Below are 18,218 nucleotides of genomic sequence, written 5' to 3'. Positions count from 1 at the left end.
TAGCAGTACGGTGACTATGACACAACATTGAGCAATACTGATTCTCCTTGTGCAGGGCAGTGTATTCGAAGCACATTAACCAGTCATGATAGCATTATCATTATTCCACCGGCACGTGTGAAAACAAATCGTTGCTGTCTATAAAGGGCTCTGTCCTCATGTACACCTGAGCACCTGACCACGCAAATCTACATACACAAGCTACAAATGTAATCTTAACATTGGTAACGACAATACAGATGAGCCAGGGAACTTCACAACTGCACGGCTGCATCCTTGGACACCAAAATTTGGTGTCTGTCACCCCCATTTTGTGGTTATCTTCTCCATCAAAGCAATGTTTGACCATTTTTTGGACCATTCTGAATAAACTAGAGGTTCGTTTTCCGAGTATTAAGTATTTTGCTGCTAATGGACATATCAGTATCAAGTAACCAGTTTGAATTTCACTGTCAGTATATGAAAACCAGGATCCTCTAACGGCCGTTTGATGGCCCTTCCATGAAACTAGTTGATAGTGTTAGCCCACCCCCTACTAGGCAGGTGTCCACACTACAAAACTCCCAGAATGAGCTGGGAATCTTGGTGGAATGGGGCTGGAGACTCATAGCATCCTTTGGCCCTGAAAATCAGAGTGGAGACATGTTGCCGGGGGTAGCTGTCCATGGATAAACAGAGGACTTCCGGCCCTTGTGCTTTCTGGAATCTTTCATCAATGCTTAAGTGAATTAAGTAAAAACCTTTCAATTAAACTAGAATGACAGTAAATAGCTACTGCCACCTAGTGGAGGATCTGGGTGGCCATTTTCCTCTGAGCAGTAGAAAACAAGGCAACTGACACTTTCCCTAGAGTTCAGAGTTGCAGCCGTGTTAGTCTGTATCAGCAAAAAGAACGTGCCTTGTGGCACCAGAGAGACTAACAAATTTATTTGGGCATAAGCTTTCATGAGTTTAGCCCACGAAAGCTTATGCCCAAATAAATTTGTTAGTCTCTAAAGTGCCACAAGTACTCCTCGGTCTTTCTCCCTAGAGTGAAGACTTTGTCTCGGAAATAACGGCGATCGCTATGGTCATCCTCAGGACTGTGCCTGAATCCTAAACCCTTCGAGGGTTTTGAATCCACACCTTGTAAATGCGGAACGTCAATATTTAAAGGGACGTTGGCAGATCGTGTGCGAACCGAAATTTTCAGTGGAAACGGGTTTTATCTGCCGTAGGTTTGCAACCTGAACACTGCAATGCTGGGCTAGTGTCGGAGAATGGGGGCAGGTGAACCTGGCGTCTGAGTACCCTGCTCATATCTTAACCTGACACTCCCCCTGCAGCCTCAGCTGGACAAAGCATGTTTCACGTCATTCTCCAAACTCTTGCCCAGCGTCACCATCCACATCACTGCGATGTCTCGCCCCAGAGCCAGCTACGTTTCAGTGCTGGATGGAGCTGTCCCCATAGCGTAGAGTGGGACCTGCTTGGTCAGTAAAATACTTGGAGATCCCTGAGTGAAAAGCACTATAGATGTGCTGAATACTATTTATAACATGGGATGATCCTGATTTCCCTCACGTGGTGAAAATCAGGAGTAACTCCGCTAAAGTAAGGAAAGCTACTCTGATGTGAGATCAGAAGGAGATCTGACATCGGGTATATATAGCCATATACAGGATGTGAAAATAAACTTCTGACCCCACCTGCCCACAGTAACAGTGTGGAATTGACACCAAGCAAAGGGAATAATACAGGCAAAAGGACTTTCAAAATACACAAATAAAGAAAGAGAGACGGGAGCTGAAAGTTCTGTTACAACAAAGAGGCAGCAGGGGAAAAAAACCATATCCATGGTCCAAATGCCAGTGACCTGAATTTGGCACTCACATACTATGGTGATGGGCAGTAGTGTACAAATCATAAGGTAGAATTGTGTTGAGAGAGACCCCTCAAAGAACATGGTGAAAGCAAGACCATGAACTTGCCCATCCTTGTCAAGGAAGATCTGATTTAGTGCGTGCAGATCTGGTTGCCCCATCTCAAAAAAGATATATTGGAATTGGAAAAAGTTCATGAAAGGCCAAAAAAATGATTAGGGGTATGGAATGGCTGCCATATGAGGAGAGATTAATAAGATTGGGACTTTTCAGCTTGGAAAAGAGACGACTAAGGGGGGGATATGATAGAGGTCTATAAAATCATGACGGGTATGGAGAAAGTAGATAAGGAAGTGTTATTTACTCCTCCTCAGAACACAAGAACTAGGGGTTACCAAATGGAATTAATAGGCAGCAGGTTTAAAACAAACAAAAGGAAGTATTTCTTCACACAACGCACAGTCAACCTGTGGAACTCCTTGCCAGAGGATGTTGTGAAGGCCAAGACTATAACAGGGTTCAAAAAGAACTAGATAAGTTCATGGAGGGTAGATCCATCAATGGCTATTAGCCAGGATTGGCAGGGATGGTGTCCCTAGCCTCTGTTTGCTAGAAGCTGGGAGCAGGTGGCAAGGGATGGATCACATGATGATTACCTGTTCTGTTCATTCCCTCTGGGGCACCTGGCATTGGCCACTGTTGGAAGACAGGATACTGGGCTAGAGGGACAATTGGTCTGACTCAGTATGGCCGTTCTTGTGTTCTTATGTCCCTTTCGCTCATGGGCAGGTTAAGACGCATCATCCATATTGTAAATTACACAGATTTTCTCAGAGAGACACTTTCTTTACGTTGCATAAAATGACTTCCGAGGGCCATGCTGGGGGAACGGTGATGTTATGTTGTCTCAGCAGCAAACATACCGCTAACAATAAAAATCCCCCAGATCTTTTAGTTATTAAATAACACGATTATGGAATGGGTCATTTGTAACATCCCAGTTAAAGTTGCTTCCGGTGCCTGCATCGTAAACAGAAAGCACCAGCATTCGGGGCATTAGAACTTGATCTGTAAATATTGCTCCTGGTCTCTCTGTTCATGTGAGCGGGTCTCAGCTTGAGAACATATTCACTTTATAGTTTGTAGGCAAATTTTTGAATCCGTGAATGTTTGAGTTATTTTAAGTAGGCTCCCAAAGTACCTTACGGTCTTTGCAGATTGTCTGTGTTTATACCCGGCATGGTTAGTATCGGCTGGAGTTCACACTGGGTCCCAACATCCATTCCAACCCACCTTTGCCAGTTGCTCATGTGACGCTGACAAACTCATTCCTTTTAGGCTGAAATTTTGCACATTTTTTCTTAGCCCAGACACTTTTTAGAACATCTGAGCAAAATCCGTTGTCCGTTTTTTTCAGTTTTTTTTCAGTAAAAAAAAAATATAGACCTTTTCCCAGTATGTTCTGCTCAGAAAATTTGTGCATGGATAACTCAGCAGTGACTGAAGGCAGAGACACCAAACTTAGCTTGTTTTATAGATCTCATTAAGATTTAGGGAGCAAGCTCAGTTTGAAGAAAGTTGGTTCAGTAGTTTTTAAGGTTATAAGAGCTGAAGGGGGCGTTTCATGCATGCCTGAAAGAATGTTTCTATCAACCTTTTGGAGTGATCTAAACAATCCTAAAGTGCTGAATAAATTGAGATCCATGAATCAATTAAGCTTGCCTTGAACTACAATTTGTCTAAAGTTTTGAGACAATCTATGCTTTCAGAGATGGGGGAGTTTGAGATGATTTGGAGTTTGACAGGATTGCTGTGGTTGAGAGCCAACCTCGGCATTTCAGAGCAGCCATGTTTGTGCTGGCCAGGAGCTTGGATGGACAGGATTTAAACAGCCAGATTCCCGCTGGTGCCCTCCATTCTAGCCAGCACAGAAGCAGCTCTTACCAAAAACATCCTAATGCTGCGTTGCCTGGAGAGGTGAATGTGTCGGGATCACGTGAGGGAGTGGGGTTAGTGAAATCAGGGCAGAGAGAAATGGGGATCGCTGGGGAGGAATGAAGAAGAGGGGAGAAGCCCCGTGAATAGAATGGATGATAGCCCACAATGTCCTCTGAGGTGCGGTTGTGGACCATACTTCTTCCCCCAAAGGTGCCAAAAGGGGAAAGGAGATTCCCCTACAGGCGAGAAGGTGGTTTCATGCTAGTTGACGTGGCAGCTGCTTGTGCCATAAAATACATTTCAAAGAAATCAGATTAATTCAAACTGGAGCAGTCCCGGGAGGTTCTGAAAGACCAAGCTGTGATGTGCGTCTGCTGTGAGCTACCCCACCGGCCAGTGATGAGCATGCGAGGGGGGCATGCCACATTACAGCCTCTAAAAAAGGGGATTTCCCAGCACCTCCTCTCCCCTAGCTACTTTCAACTGGTTCTTTTCTGAGATGACCCATAGTCCTTTGCACTTATCCAAAGCTGGCACTGAGGGAATCACCACACTGGGGAATGGGCCACTCTGTGAGGTTGAGGAGGACCCAACAAGAGTTGTAAGGCAGGCCTTCTCAACCTGCAGATCGTGATCCCACCCAGGAGTTAGGGGTTCATTACCCCCCCCCATTCCTAAATAGTAGAGGGACCACTGGCTGAAAGTGGAGTATTGGTATGGAAAAGGGGGTCCCGGTGTGGGCAGGTTGAGAACTACTGTTCTGAGGTAACGGCAATAGCTTATGTTTTTATAGTGCTGGTTCTGCAATTCCTTTTTACACTATGGGCTTAATTCTCCTCTCACTTAAACCAGTTCTACCCCCATGTGACCCCCCCTGCTGACCTCAATGGAGTTACTCCAGATTTACACCAAAGCGAGAGCAGAATGAGGCCCCCTCTCACTGGGGTGGGACACAAAGGCACTGAGCAGCCATTTTGGACAGGGAGCCAATGAGAACGTCACGTTAGTTTGAAATGGCAGCCGGGATGGCAAGGCCATTCTCTCATGCCAGGAGGATATCACATCCACTCTGTAACCTGAGCGCCCGTCCCACAGGATACCCTCCCCCCAACTGTCACCCTCGGCTCTGGGGAAGAACAGCCACCTGCGATCCAGGCCAGCATTGAGCACCACACCCAAATGTTGGGGCTGTGTTCAATTGTGACGTGGTCACAGGGGCAGCTTGGATGGCTGAACGAACAGAGGGCAGCAAAGGCATGTCAGCCACTTTCCTTCAGGCCGGGCCTTTCCTGGACTTGGTGTTCTCCCCTCTGTCTGAGATGCTCCATCTGCTCTCATGCCCGTTCACCGGGGAACGCTGGGCCACCATCACGCTGCGTGCATGGCAGCGTCGTGGCGTTACGTCATCGTAGAGCTGCACGGGGACCCCAATAGCTCAGCACCCATCACGGCACGGCTTTGTGTTAGTCCCTGGGCTTTTCCCAATGAGCTCTCTAGGGTGTCGTAGGCCAAGGCCCCAGGGGCTCTGCAGCCCCTCGGTCCAGAGGTGCTGACTCCGTGGGTGCTAAGGGGCTTGCAGCTCAGACAGACACACCTGTGCTAGCTCTAAAGTAGCCGTGTAGCCGCGGCTGCACCGGCAGCGAGATGAGTTAGGTGCTCTGAGTGTGATCCTGTCTGAAACCGTAGGTACGTACTCGGGGCAGCTAGCGCCCCCTGGTGCAGCTATAGCTACGCTGCTATTTTTAGCTAGCTGGCTCACTCAGAGCTAGTGTGGGTCATCTCCAGGAGATGTAGACGTACCCTCAGAGGGGAAAACTCGAGACCCCTCTGCCGAGACATTGGAAATGATCGGACCAGGCACGAGCCCTGGAGAGGTCCTAATGGCTCGCCGGTGACAAACTGGCCTGCCCCCGGAACATACACCGACCCAGTCATTGCACACCGGGGGCTTGCCCGCTGCACATCCAAACCTCCCCGCAGTTACTGAGGCTGCATTCACCTAACGTTTGGAGAATTTTCCCATCCGCCGCCCCACCAAAGGCGTGAGAGTGAGAACACGCGCATGCGAAAGGGGCTGATTCTCCTCTCCTCCCGCATACGCCGCTGCCCTCCCCGTGGCGGGCAAGTCAGCCACACCACACTCAGCTGGTGGGAGATGGAGGGGAATCGGCAGCAATGCAGTAGGTCTGTCCATGCAATGGATTGCCAGGGCACCGAGCCTGGCAGGGCTGATCCACTGCCTTTCGTCTGGGATCGTACAGTCAAAGAGCCAGATTTTCCACTGGTGTAAATCGCCTTTGACTTCAGTGGAGCTCTGCGATTTCCATGGGCCACAAAATAGTGAAAGAAGACATAGAATACCAGGGTTGGAAGGGACCTCAGGAGGTCATCTAGTCCAATCCCCTGCTCAAAGCAGGACCAATCCCCAGACAGATTTTTGCCCTAGACCCCTAAATGGCCCCCTCAAGGACTGAACTCACAACCCTGGGTTTAGCAGGCCAATGCTCAAACCATTGAGCTATCCCTCCCCCTCCCCCCTCAGTTCAGTCCCATGGCTTTCCCTGTGCCAGCATAGGGCAAAGGGGGCATGTTGCCCTCCTGGTTCCCCTGTAGGCGAATCTGCATGGGCAGCTTTGGGAGGCTGTGGGATGGTGTTGCTACACGCTGCTAAGCAGCTGCTGCATTCCACCGTAGGCGCATTTCAGCAGGAGGGGAGGTGACTGTATACTGAAGTCCTGATTTTGCAGTTTCGACTTGTGCCCTTGAGATCAATGGGAATTCATGAGTAAGGACTTCATGAGCGGGCCCATTGTTTGTAAGGTGCTTGGGGATCTTGGGGGAAGCCAGGCCATTGGGCTTGTATATTTAAGCAAAGGCTTATTCAGAGCCTGGCCCAGAAAGTGGGAGTTGTTGTTGAATTGCTTTGATCTTCAGTCTGGGAGCATCGCACCCTGACTCTCTCTCTCGTTCTCTTGCAGAAGCCATGACGGAAGCAGTGAGTTCGGGCAGAGATTGCCTGCAGGCCGGGGAGTCCTGCACCAATGATCCCAGCTGCAGCTCCAAGTTCCGGACCCTCCGGCAATGCATCGCGGGCAACGGCGCCAACAAACTGGGGCCAGATGCCAAGAACCAGTGCCGGAGCACGGTGACGGCCCTGCTGTCCAGCCAGCTCTCTGGCTGCAAGTGTAAACGGGGCATGAAGAAGGAGAAACATTGCCTGAGCGTCTACTGGAGCATCCACCACACTCTGATGGAAGGTCAGTCGGGGCCACGTCTCAGCGGGTGGGTTTTCCAAACAGGGTCTTCAAAAGCAAATGTGTGTTGGTGAAACACGCCAGTTCCTGCTCCTTCTAGCCACAGAACAGGATCAGTGCAGGCATCAGCCGGGCTAGCTTCTTCCCCCCTTGAAATGGGCAGACTGAAACCTTCTCCAGGCAAGTTGAGTTGCCATCCAGATGGTGGCCTCTCTGCTGAGATGCCCATCTGGTTTGCAGTTAGTGCTGGCTCTTCTGGTGGTTTTTCATGCCCACTCAGATCTCACCTACCCATGGGCTGTAGCCCACGAAAGCTTATGCTCTAATAAATTTGTTAGTCTCTAAGGTGCCACAAGTACTCCTGTTCTTTTTGCGGATACAGACTAATACGGCTGCTACTCTGAAACCTACCATTTTTCCCAGGTTTCCCACCAGCCACATCTGATGATAGAGACTTTTGGTTCCTTCAATGGACCAGCAGTGACTTAGATATGACAGGCTCTGCAGTCAGTCGCCTGGGCCACTCAGGTCGGGTCTACACCTAAATCTTAGGTTGCTCCAACGATGTCACTCGGGGATGAGAATAATTCACTCCCTGCGCAGCGTAGTTAAGCCAACCCAAGCCCTGGTGTAGACAGTGCTAAGTTGATGAAAGAATTCTTCCTTCAACCTAGCTACTGCCTCTCAGGGAGGTGGATTTGCTACAGCGAAAGAAGACCGCCTCCCATTGCTGTGGTGAGCGTCTACACTACAGCGGTGTAGCTGCAGAGTTTCTAGTGTAGACATGCTTCAGTCCCGCTACCAACGGTATCCAGAATGGTGTTAGCTAGGACATATCAGAGTGGCTACATCATGCCTCAAGCTAAGGTGAACCCTGGACCTAGGGGTATGTGCGCAGAGCTGCTACGCCAGCCGCATCAGCTGGACCATTTCATCTTCAAAGCCTTTGGTCTAATTCTGCATTGCCCCCTTTATCTATTATCATTATGACATAGTGCCCAGAGACCCCAGTCAAGCTCCATCATTCTGGGCTCTTCACCGAAAGCAATCCCTGCCCCAGAGAGCTTGCAGCCTGCATTGTAACGACGTCTCTGGGAGTTCCATGTGGAAGGCACTTGGGATCAAGCCCCAAATTCGCTCAGCTTCATTTCTCCCCAGCTGTGGGGTGGGGAATTAATGATTATGAAGTGATTTTTCCCAAGGCTGCAGAGAGCATCAGTGACAGAATGTGGGTGTTCCTGCCCCCCTTCCTCCCTGTGCCTGTGCTGACACCACCTGGACACAACTCACACATTAGCACAGGGATGTTGTATTTGTGTTTCCAGCACTGGGAAAGAAATGCAAAACACAGGGGATACTCGGTGTGGTTAAAGCACAGAAACTGGGAGCCAGGAGATCAGGGGGTAATAGATTTATACATTTTAAGGCTAGAAAGGACCATTGTGATCGTATAGCAATCTCAGCCAATGATTCATGCATCAAGCCCATATCTTCTGGATGAGCTAGAGTTTGTCTGTTTGTTTCATACATCTTGATTTAAAGACACTCAGTGGTGGGGAATCCACCAAAGCCCTTGGTAAGTTGTTCCAATGGTTAATTACCCTCACTGTTAAAAACATCCACCTTATTTCTAACCTGATTTTGTCTAGTTTTAGCTCCCAGCCATTAGATTTTGTTATGCCTTTGTCTGCTACATTAGATCCCTTCCCATATAGGTACTTCTAGATGGTTCTTTTCCTAACTGTGCTACAGTTCTGCTTTGTAACCTCTAGTAAATCTTTTTACTGCTTTGTACCTCAGTTTCTCCATCTGTATAATGAGGCCAATAATCATTATCTAACTCCCCGGTGGCTACGAGACTTAATCTGTAATGTTTGTGTCCTGGGTAGAGATCTGTAGCTGGGGAAGTGCAGCATTTTTCTTAAAAAAAGGAATAAACTAAAACTGTTTTTTGCTGATTTTGTATAAATGTCCCTTTAAAGTCAGTGTTGAAGAAATAATGTGGTGTGGGTGACAAAAAACAAACAACCAATCTGGGAGTTGTGATGGATCCCAACCTCGACATGAGTCAGCAACGCGACGCTGTTGCCAAAAAAGCAAATGCAATTTTGGGTTGCGTTAACCGAGGCACAGCAGGCGAGTCACGGGAGGTGATAGTAATGCTCTACTCGGGCCTGATTAGGCCTCAGCTGGAGAACTGTGTCCGGTTTTGGTCAGTGCCGTATAGAAAGGATGTGGAAAAACTGGAAAGGATCCAGAGGTGAGTGACAAAGATGATCAAAGGGATGGAATACAAGACACATCAGCAAAGGCTGAAGGAACCGGGTCTGTTTAGTTTGGAAAAGAGGAGATGGCGGGGGGACATGATAGTGGTCTTCAGACACTTGAAAGGCTGCCATAAACAAGCTGGAGAAAAACTGCCACAGAGGGCAGGACAAGAGGCAATGGGTCAAACTACAGCACAGCAGATTTAGATTAAATCTCAGGATAAACTTCCTGACTGTAAGAACAGTAGGACAATGGAACAGACACCGAGGGGAGTTGCGGAAGCTCCTTCACTGGAGGTTTTCAAAAAGAGGCTGGAGCCACCTGTCTTGGATGGTTTAGACACAACAAATCCTGCATCTTGGCAAGGGCTAGACTAGACGGCCTTTGCAGTCCCTTCTAACCCTGTGGTTCTGTGTTTCTAAACCAAACGCTGTTGAGTTTCCTGCCTGACCGTGTCTTTGGGATGTGTAAGATTTGCGGCGCATGCTCCTGACACTGAATTTCATCCCCACACCCTGCAAATATTTTAGTAAATGTTGATTTAATATTTTTTAAGCGCCCTTATAAAAGTGCACATCAGCAACGATAACTCTCCCCTGTCAGGCCTGCCAGTGTTTTATGCACCATGAAAATTAAATGAGGAATAAAACGGCCGCTTCCAACCATAGGCTGCAGAACAGATAGGTTAATAAAACGCTGACAGGAGCAGAAAGCAAAGGTGCCGAGGGCGATGCTTGGATCAAGAGGCTGAGCAGAACAAAGTGAACGGGAAAGGCGCTGCCCAGACCTACCAGCAGCAAGGATCGTGTTGCCCATCTCTCAGAAATCTGAGTGCAGCTCTTAGGCCGAACCTACCAGGCGCTGAGTGCTGTGATGTGAAGTCATTGGGAAATAAAGGGGCTCAGCGCCTTGCACGATTGGGCCCTGCTTTTGGGTTGCTTGTTGGTTGAGTTCACTGTCAATGAAATCCTCAAAGCAGGGCATTTCCAGGGCTATTGTGGAGAGATACACAACCTGGGGTCTCTGCTTCCATTAGCTATTGTTGTTGTTAATTATCTGTGTTACCCTAGCACATAGGAGACCATTTTATCACCTTTTACAGATTAGTCCTTGCCAGCAGGGGCGGCTCTATGTTTTTTGCCACCCCAAGCATGGCAGTCAGGTGGCCTTCGGCGGCGCGCCTGTGTGCGGTCCACTGTTCACGTGGATTCGGCGGCGTGTCTGCGGGTGATCTGCCGCCGCCGGTCCCGTGCCTTCGGCGTGCCCGCCGCTGAATTGCCGCCAAAGCCACGGGACCTGCGGATCTCCCGCAGGCGTGCCGCTGAAGGCTGCCTGACTGCCACCTTCACAGCGACCGGCAGGCCGCCCCCCGCGGCTTGCCACCCCAGGCACGCGCTTGCTGCGCTGGTGCCTGGATCCGCCCCTGCTTGCCAGCCCATTGAGCAACAGGCCAAATGGAGAGTTTCCTTTTTCCCCCTACATATCGCCACTTTCCATCTTCAATTTACAGAATGAAAAATTGATCGTATGAAGGTTTGCATGACAAGTGGCTTAGCTTAAACAGATCTTTCAGGTTACGCATACGGTCACATTTGTTGGCTGCTGGCTGATACAGAAACTCGGAAATCAACATGGCTAACGATTGGAAGACTATGCTAAAGTCAGTGCTCAGGGGAGGAGCAAACAACATGTTCAGTCATGTGTGGCAGCTCTGCAGGTCACGAAGGGTCACCGTAGCAAAGCTTGGTTTGATAAACAAGCATCTGAAAATATTAAGAAATGTCAAGTACTAAAAATATTGCTTGGCATAGTCAAAACTTCAGTTACTTTAGGTGTCGCCTTCCACAGCCACCTAAAGGTGCTGGAGAGCAGCAAGTGTGGTATTTACCTGACAGACATAATACAACTTTTGCCCAACATATCAGCGACACCAAGATAGTCAAATACTTGAGCAAGACAATTACTGGTGAACTTATACGTCTTTTAGCAGGTGGTGCATACTTAATATCAGCAAAGAAGCTATGTTTTTTTTATTGTCATTGTAGATGAAGTCATGTCTATTAGCCATGTTGATCAAATGGCCATTTTGCTTCGCTTTGTTAATGTTGATTGTGTCAAAGGAGTGGCAGATATAAAAGAGCAGTTTGTAAGCTTTGAGCAGTAAGTGAGGGAGATGCTGCATCCTTGTGTGACCAGTAATGTTTTATCCTGCAAATATGGATTAAACGCCAAATAGATGTCTGGACAGGAATAGGATAGTGCCAGTGTTATGGCCGGAGATCATGGAGGATTGCAAGGAAAAATGAAAGAATATCCTTCAGGCAGGGGAGACAAAGTGTGGGCACCATACATCCATTGCCAGCACATCACATTAACCTAGTTTTGGCACATGCTGCTGAAGGTAAGGCCAGTCCAAATCTGAAGGTTTTCTTCACAACTTTGCAGGAAATATATAAATATCTCAGAGACTCTAACCATCGATGGGAAAAATTAATGATTAAGTCTAAAGAGAATCTTTATCTTCTTTATCTGTATCGTGCTTGAGAGAGTACAGCTTTGCAAAAGGAAGAGGAGATGATGATGCATTTCAAGCCCCCCACAGAAGTTGACAGGATTGATGCAGCAGATGAAATTGAACACGCTTCTGAAGAATGAAGGAGACCTTTACATCTAAAGGTACGCTGCAAGTCTAGATGGGCAGCTTGAATGAAATGAGGCAACGATAGTAAATTTTGAGAATGTAATTGAATGCCTAGAAGATTAAACTGTTGCCGAACGCAGGAGTAGCGAGGACATACATTGAGCAAAAAGCAACCTGTCTTTGATGGCTTGGATGGTTTACCTCAATCTATTATGGTGGCATAGGATCTTAGTTATCACAGCTGCAGCCTCTGGAATCCTACAGTCAAAGAAAATTGTCCTGTTCCAAGTCCTCTGGACTTTTGAGAGCACCGTTAATGATCTCAGCAAACTCAGAGCTGAAGAAAAATATGATAAAATTGTAAAAACATCTCAGAGCAGGTGGGAAGCAATGGGTTTTGAAAACGCAAACTATCCAAGCCACAGGAAGAGATGCGTATGCTACATGGATGATGAATTTGCACACGATTCTGCATTGGAAGCAAAGGGTAACCATCAAAGAAAATATTTTGAAGCCTTAAACAATAGGATCGTGGAACTAAAATCTCAGTGTGAGGGATTTCAAGAGATAGCTCCTCTATTTGGTTTCCTCCATCCCAGGCAACTTCAAAATATAACTTTAAAGAAGGAAGTTCTTAAACTGATGGGAAAATACTCATATTTTTCTTTTAGACTTGGTTCATGAGATTGTCTTTCAAGATGTATTATTTTACAAAGAACACATAAGTGTTCATTTTGTTGCTTGGAGTCCAGAGCTACTTGAATTTCAGTGTGTCAAGTTCTCTTGATGCTGTTTTACCAGAAATGGAAATGTTGTGTTTACTTTTTCTCACCATACCAATTGGAGTGGCTAGTGCTGACTGCACAATAAGCACATTAAGACATGTCAAAAACGACATGTGTTCAGTATTATCACAGACATGGCTGAGCGTCTAGTTCTCCTGGCCGTTGAGAAAGATGAGACAGCTGGACAGCATCGTAGAATAATTTGCCAAGGGAAAATGTCGCCGGGGTGTGAGGGTCCAGTAATTGGATATACACAAGCCAACACAATTTGGGTGAGAATCCACTTTTGTTTAGGCCTGTGCTTTTTGTTTTATGGGACTTTTCTTCACTTTTTATCTTTAAAAAAAGCCGAAGTTGATGTGACCATTGAGCCCTAAGCTTCATGTTTGGTGACCAGGCTCTGCCCCTTAAATCTGCCCCTGATTTAAGAGAGTCCTTCCAGTTTGACTTTTATTCTTCTGGCAAGGTTCTCAACATAGGGTTTAGTTCAGCCTTTCTACCTAACCATTGCCCTGTGGGTGGTGTGGAGTTGTGCAAGATGTTTCAATTTTACAATAGTGCTGTAACCTTCTGAATAAATTATTTTCAAACTCTGCCCCTTGGTCATGATGGATCCTTTCAGGAAAACCAAATAAGTAACTGAAGATTATGTTTGCCGCAGTCTTGCCTGACTTGGTGGTGGTAGGGTAGGCTTGGACAAACTTAGTGAAATGATCCACTATTACTAGGATATATTCATACCCTCCTTTGCTTCTGGCTAGGTGCAAGAAGTCCATTGATACAAGCTCAGATGGTTCTATTGTAACTACCCTGTTTCCCCGAAAATAAGACATCCCCCGAAAATAAGACCTACTTCCAGTTTTGCCTCTCGCTGTAATATAAGACATCCCCCGAAAATAAGACCTCCCCGATAATAAGGCCACCCCGGAATATAAGGCCCCGAAGCTCCAGGAAAAATAAGACCTCCCCTGAAAATAAGACCTAGCGCATCTTTGGGAGCAAAAATTAATATAAGACACTGTCTTATTTTCGGGGAAACACGGTATGTTAGTGGAGCTCTGGAATGCTGGTGAGGTTTCGTGACACATGTACAGACTCTAGTGGTGTGATGTTCAATATCCCTCTTCATCTGTGGTCTCTTGTGAGACTGATTTCTTGCTCTGCTCCTAAATGTCCCATCTCTTGGTGTAGTTCTTGATATTTCAAGTGATACAGCTGATTTCATGAGTAGGTTTTCTGCTAACGTATTCCATCTGTATCCAAATGCAACCAATGCCATTCACCCATCAGGGCAGAGATCTTACCACATCCTCCTGTGCTCTTTTGGTTGTTCAGTGCATGCCCCAAGGACTTATAATAAAAAATTTTAACAATAGCTGGATCTTCCTTCTGAGCTGCAAAAATGTCTTCTCACAGAATAGGCGTTACAGTGGATTTAATAGCCACGGAGAAGTCCTCTGCTGCCAAAGGGTTGGTAGTAATAACTGCTAACCAAGAAGGCAGCATTAATAACATCTTTGCTGGTCTCTTCTGTGCCTTTCATCATATATTTTTTCCACATCAAGGGGCATTCTGGATAAAGCATCTGCAACCACATTAGATTTCCCTGGACAATATCTAACGTTGACGTTAAAGTCAACGAATTCTTCAACCTAACGGTGTGCTGTGGCATTCAGCCTGGCAGAGGGGAGGACATAGGTTCATGGGTTGTTATCCCTGTAAACTGTGAAGGATTGTGCATAGTGGAGGTAGTCACAGAATTTGTTAGTTACAGCCTGCTTCAAAGCTAGGAACTCCAGCTTTCCTGAATGAAGGTGATCATTTTTCTTAGCTGTAATTAGTGTTCTTGACCCATAACCAATGATTCTCGGTTTACTTTCCAGACGCTGGAATAAGACTGCACCTAATCCCTTACTGGAAGCGTCTTCTTTTTCCAAGTCCACTTCTGATGGTGTTGTGTGACAGATTCCAATGGAACAGTCAACGAGTCATAGAAATGGCGTTGCTACTTGAAAAAAAGTCTTGAAGTACCTTGGATAATAGGTGAGGAAGCCTAGCAGCTTGCGAAGTTCCCCGGGGATATTTGGTGGCTTATCTTCAAAATCATGAACAGCCAACGTGTCAGATGAATCCATCTTCTAACCTTCAGCAGGTACCTTCATTCCCAAGTAAAGTACCTCTCTCTTAAAGAGCTCACGTTTGGCAGCTTTCATCTTAATTCCATGCTTCTGCAATACTCTCCTTACATTCTCCATGTGTTCTTCAAAAGTGCCACTGCACACAAGGACATCATCCAGGTAGGGAATGCATATCTCATCCCTAAATTCTGCAAGGCTCTCTTCCATACGTTGCTGGAAGGAAGCAGCCTAATCCATTCGTATAGACCTCATGGAGTAATGAAGGCTGTGAAGTGATGGGTTTCTTCAGTTAATGAACCTTGAGGGCCTTCCCTTGATCTAAGATGGAGAACCAAGATTTACCTCTTAATCCACTCAGAACATCTTGGATTCGAGAGATGGGTTGCTTGTCTGGTCTGGTTCTTCTATTCTGTTCCAATCGCTGATGCAGAATCTTAGATTATCATCCCTTTTCTGGACACATCACACTGGTGATGAACAGGATGACTTTGATTTTGTGATCCATCCCCTGTTTAGGAGATCTTGCAGGTATTCCTTGACTTCTTTATACAGTGGATGAGACACTGAGATGTAAGCCTTCTGTACATGTTGCTGGTCATATAACTTGATATGCATCTGCAGACTAGGTATCCGTCCCATGTCTTCATCAATGCCTTGGACTCCTCTTTCAGCATCTGCTGGGCCATTTTCCTTTGCATCTCTGTTAAACGGCTTAGGTTCAGTGCTGGTTCAAAAAGACCTTGATTATCCCCTCTGGCTAGAGGTAGTTCTCTTTGTTGGCTGAGCCTTTGATCCTTGGGACTGTCATCTCTCATTTTTGACACTACTGCCACCAGGAAGGATTTTATCTGCTGAGTATCCACTGGAATTTCAGATTTAATCTGCTGTAAAATTCCAAGCGCAGTTCGTCCTTTCAGAATGATGTCAAGGGATATTTATCTTGTAAGACGATTCTTTTAGGTATTTTCACTAGTGTTTCTTTTTTGTCCAAATTCTCGGGTGACTGAGCAGCAGACATCTGGCTCAAATATTGCTATTAAACTTTCAGTATCCAGACCTGTATGAATCCATCATGTTACATAAGTGGTTTTGTTTCCTTTGGGGATAATCACATTCCTTCTCTCCATTTGAAGCATGCTCGGGTTTCAGAATTGTCATTTCGGATGATGTTCACAAGAGCTTCCACTTTTGCCGTGGCAGCGTGAGGAAATACACATTGAATATTGTCAGTGAGGCTACATGCTGGTGCCTCAACAGGTGAATTTCAGGATTTGCAGCAGTGATATTTGACTATCTTCGCAATAACATTGTAGGTGATGATTAAGTGCTCTACCTTGTGTGCTCTGACCAGTCCAGGAACATCAAGAAGTCATCATCTTTGCTTAATTGGAATGGGACGTCAGTCTGTCCTTTGTAAGGGATTTGAGTTCCATTGGCAGCTTTAAGGCCAAGACCATCTTCTATTTCCCGTAACTCTTCGAACTTTCTAAGGTGTGTCTCTGGGAGATTATCGTCTACCTACCAACTTGAGACCTTGCATACCTGTGCTCTAGTGTCCCATAGGACTTGACAAACCACCACCCCGTGCATTTATTTCCAACTAAAGTAGCTATTCTTGTTTCCTGCTTCTGTGTAAGATGGCAAAGGTAGGCTGCTCCTAGTAGATCAGACGCAGTGTCAGCTTTGTCTCTGCTCTCTTGTGATTTTTCCTGCATGACATCCTGACTGATCGTATTCATTACTGCCACGTCTGAAACAGTGGTCACAAGTACTGCCTCTGGCAGACTGCCTGCAGCCGCACATCCTTTTCTCTGGAGCTGCCTGTCTGCCTGTTGGATCAAGCCATTATGACTTCTGGACAGCTCGCTGTAATATCTTCATTTCGGCATCCACACCTTTGATTTAATCACCACTGGTCTTTAGTTCCGTTATCTCATTCATTAATGAGCCACCTTTGGAGACTCCTTTCCCCGTGGGAGGAAGTGCTGCTTTACTGTCTGCTGCTCTGTGTAGGGCCATTCCGCACAAGTACATGCTCCAGTCCCCAACTTCTGCTGCTTCTCTACCGCCTCACGTATAGCAGCACGCAGCGTCTCAGTCAGGGTCTCCCCGCAACCGGTCTGTCTTTTAAATAAAGTCACATCACAGTCTGAATATTAGAGAGAGAAGGTTGATGAGATAATATCTTTTATTGGACCAACTTCTGATGGTGAGAGAGACAATCATTATGCTCTCCAACGAACTCACACAGGAAAATGATAAAAGACAAAAACACCCTATCACCTGTGGGTGACCACTTGTCACAAACTGGTCACTCTAAGTCTGACCGATCAGTCCTCATCCTGGGAGCTTAAATTCATAACTTTTCTAGACACTCAAAATCACAAACTGAACAGAGACACTGGATTTATGGCTTATTACAACAACCTGTAACCCACTAACCCTCTCTTTTTGTCCTATGACTGCAGAGGTGTTAATGGGCCTTGAATGGTCCCTTACAATGTGCTAACTATTTATGCTAAACAATCCGTTCCACCTGGCAGTTAGCTGTGATGCTGAGAGTACCTTTGCCAGACATGAAGAAGAGCTCTGTGTGGCTCGGAAGCTCCAATGAAAGCTAAGACCTCACCCACCTTGTCTCTAATGTCCTGGGACCAACACGGCTAAGGCTACACTGCATACAAGTCTGAATATTGGCCTTTTGCTGTCCTGCCAAGACTGACTGGAGGAACAGGTTTTGTACAAGGACAGGTCGTATCTTAGGTCAGAATCAGCTTCTTATGAGGCAAACAGTACTCTCTGTCTCAAATCAAGCGTCTGGGCTAGGAAATCCTGAGGTGTCTCTTCTGGCTCTTGGGAGCTGCAGGTAAAGTTCAGTTGCATCTTTTTCCTGGTAATAGGACCTTAAAATGTACATCCGTTTTTGGCAGACTCAAATTTAGGGTTACCATATTTTAATTTAAAAAAAGGAGGACACTCCACGGGGCCCCGGCGCCGCCCCAACTCCACCCTCAGCCCCGCCCCCGCCCCTTCCCCAAAGTCCCTGCCCCAACTCCGCCCCCTCCCCTGAACGCGCCGCCCCCTGCTCCTCCCCCTCCCCTGCTTCCCGCGAATCAAATGTTCACGGGAAGCCTGAAACAGGGAGGCAGCAGGTAAGCTGGGGCTGGGGCGGTGGTGGGGCGCGAGGAGGCACGGCCCAGTCCGGCCCCCCCGGCCGAGCGGCTCCCTCTGGCGGCCGGCCGGCCCGGACAAGAGGCTCTGGCCCCGGCGGCTCTGGCCCAGCTCGGCTCGGGCCCCGGTTCCAGCCGAGCGGCTCCGGCCTGGCACCGGCC

The 18,218-nt window shown here is 47.0% G+C and overlaps 1 protein-coding gene across 2 annotated transcripts in view; it reads left to right on the top strand.

The window, feature by feature from the left end:
* LOC112109329 (GDNF family receptor alpha-4) overlaps nt 1-18,218 on the top strand; it is a 135,355-nt gene that overhangs the window by 84,506 nt on the left and 32,631 nt on the right. For both annotated transcript variants that reach the window (XM_026659551.2, XM_026659552.2), the window contains one exon: nt 6,779-7,057. In XM_026659551.2, the coding sequence (XP_026515336.1) occupies nt 6,779-7,057 (279 nt within the window). The remainder of the gene's footprint in view (nt 1-6,778; nt 7,058-18,218) is intronic.

The sequence above is a fragment of the Terrapene carolina genome, unplaced genomic scaffold, assembly GCF_002925995.2.
Source record: "Terrapene carolina triunguis isolate 2854851 unplaced genomic scaffold, T_m_triunguis-2.0 Scaffold633, whole genome shotgun sequence".
Classification (NCBI taxonomy): Eukaryota; Metazoa; Chordata; order Testudines; family Emydidae; genus Terrapene; species Terrapene triunguis.
Note: the sequence above shows the minus strand (reverse complement) of the source record. Positions and strands in the feature narration are given on the sequence as shown.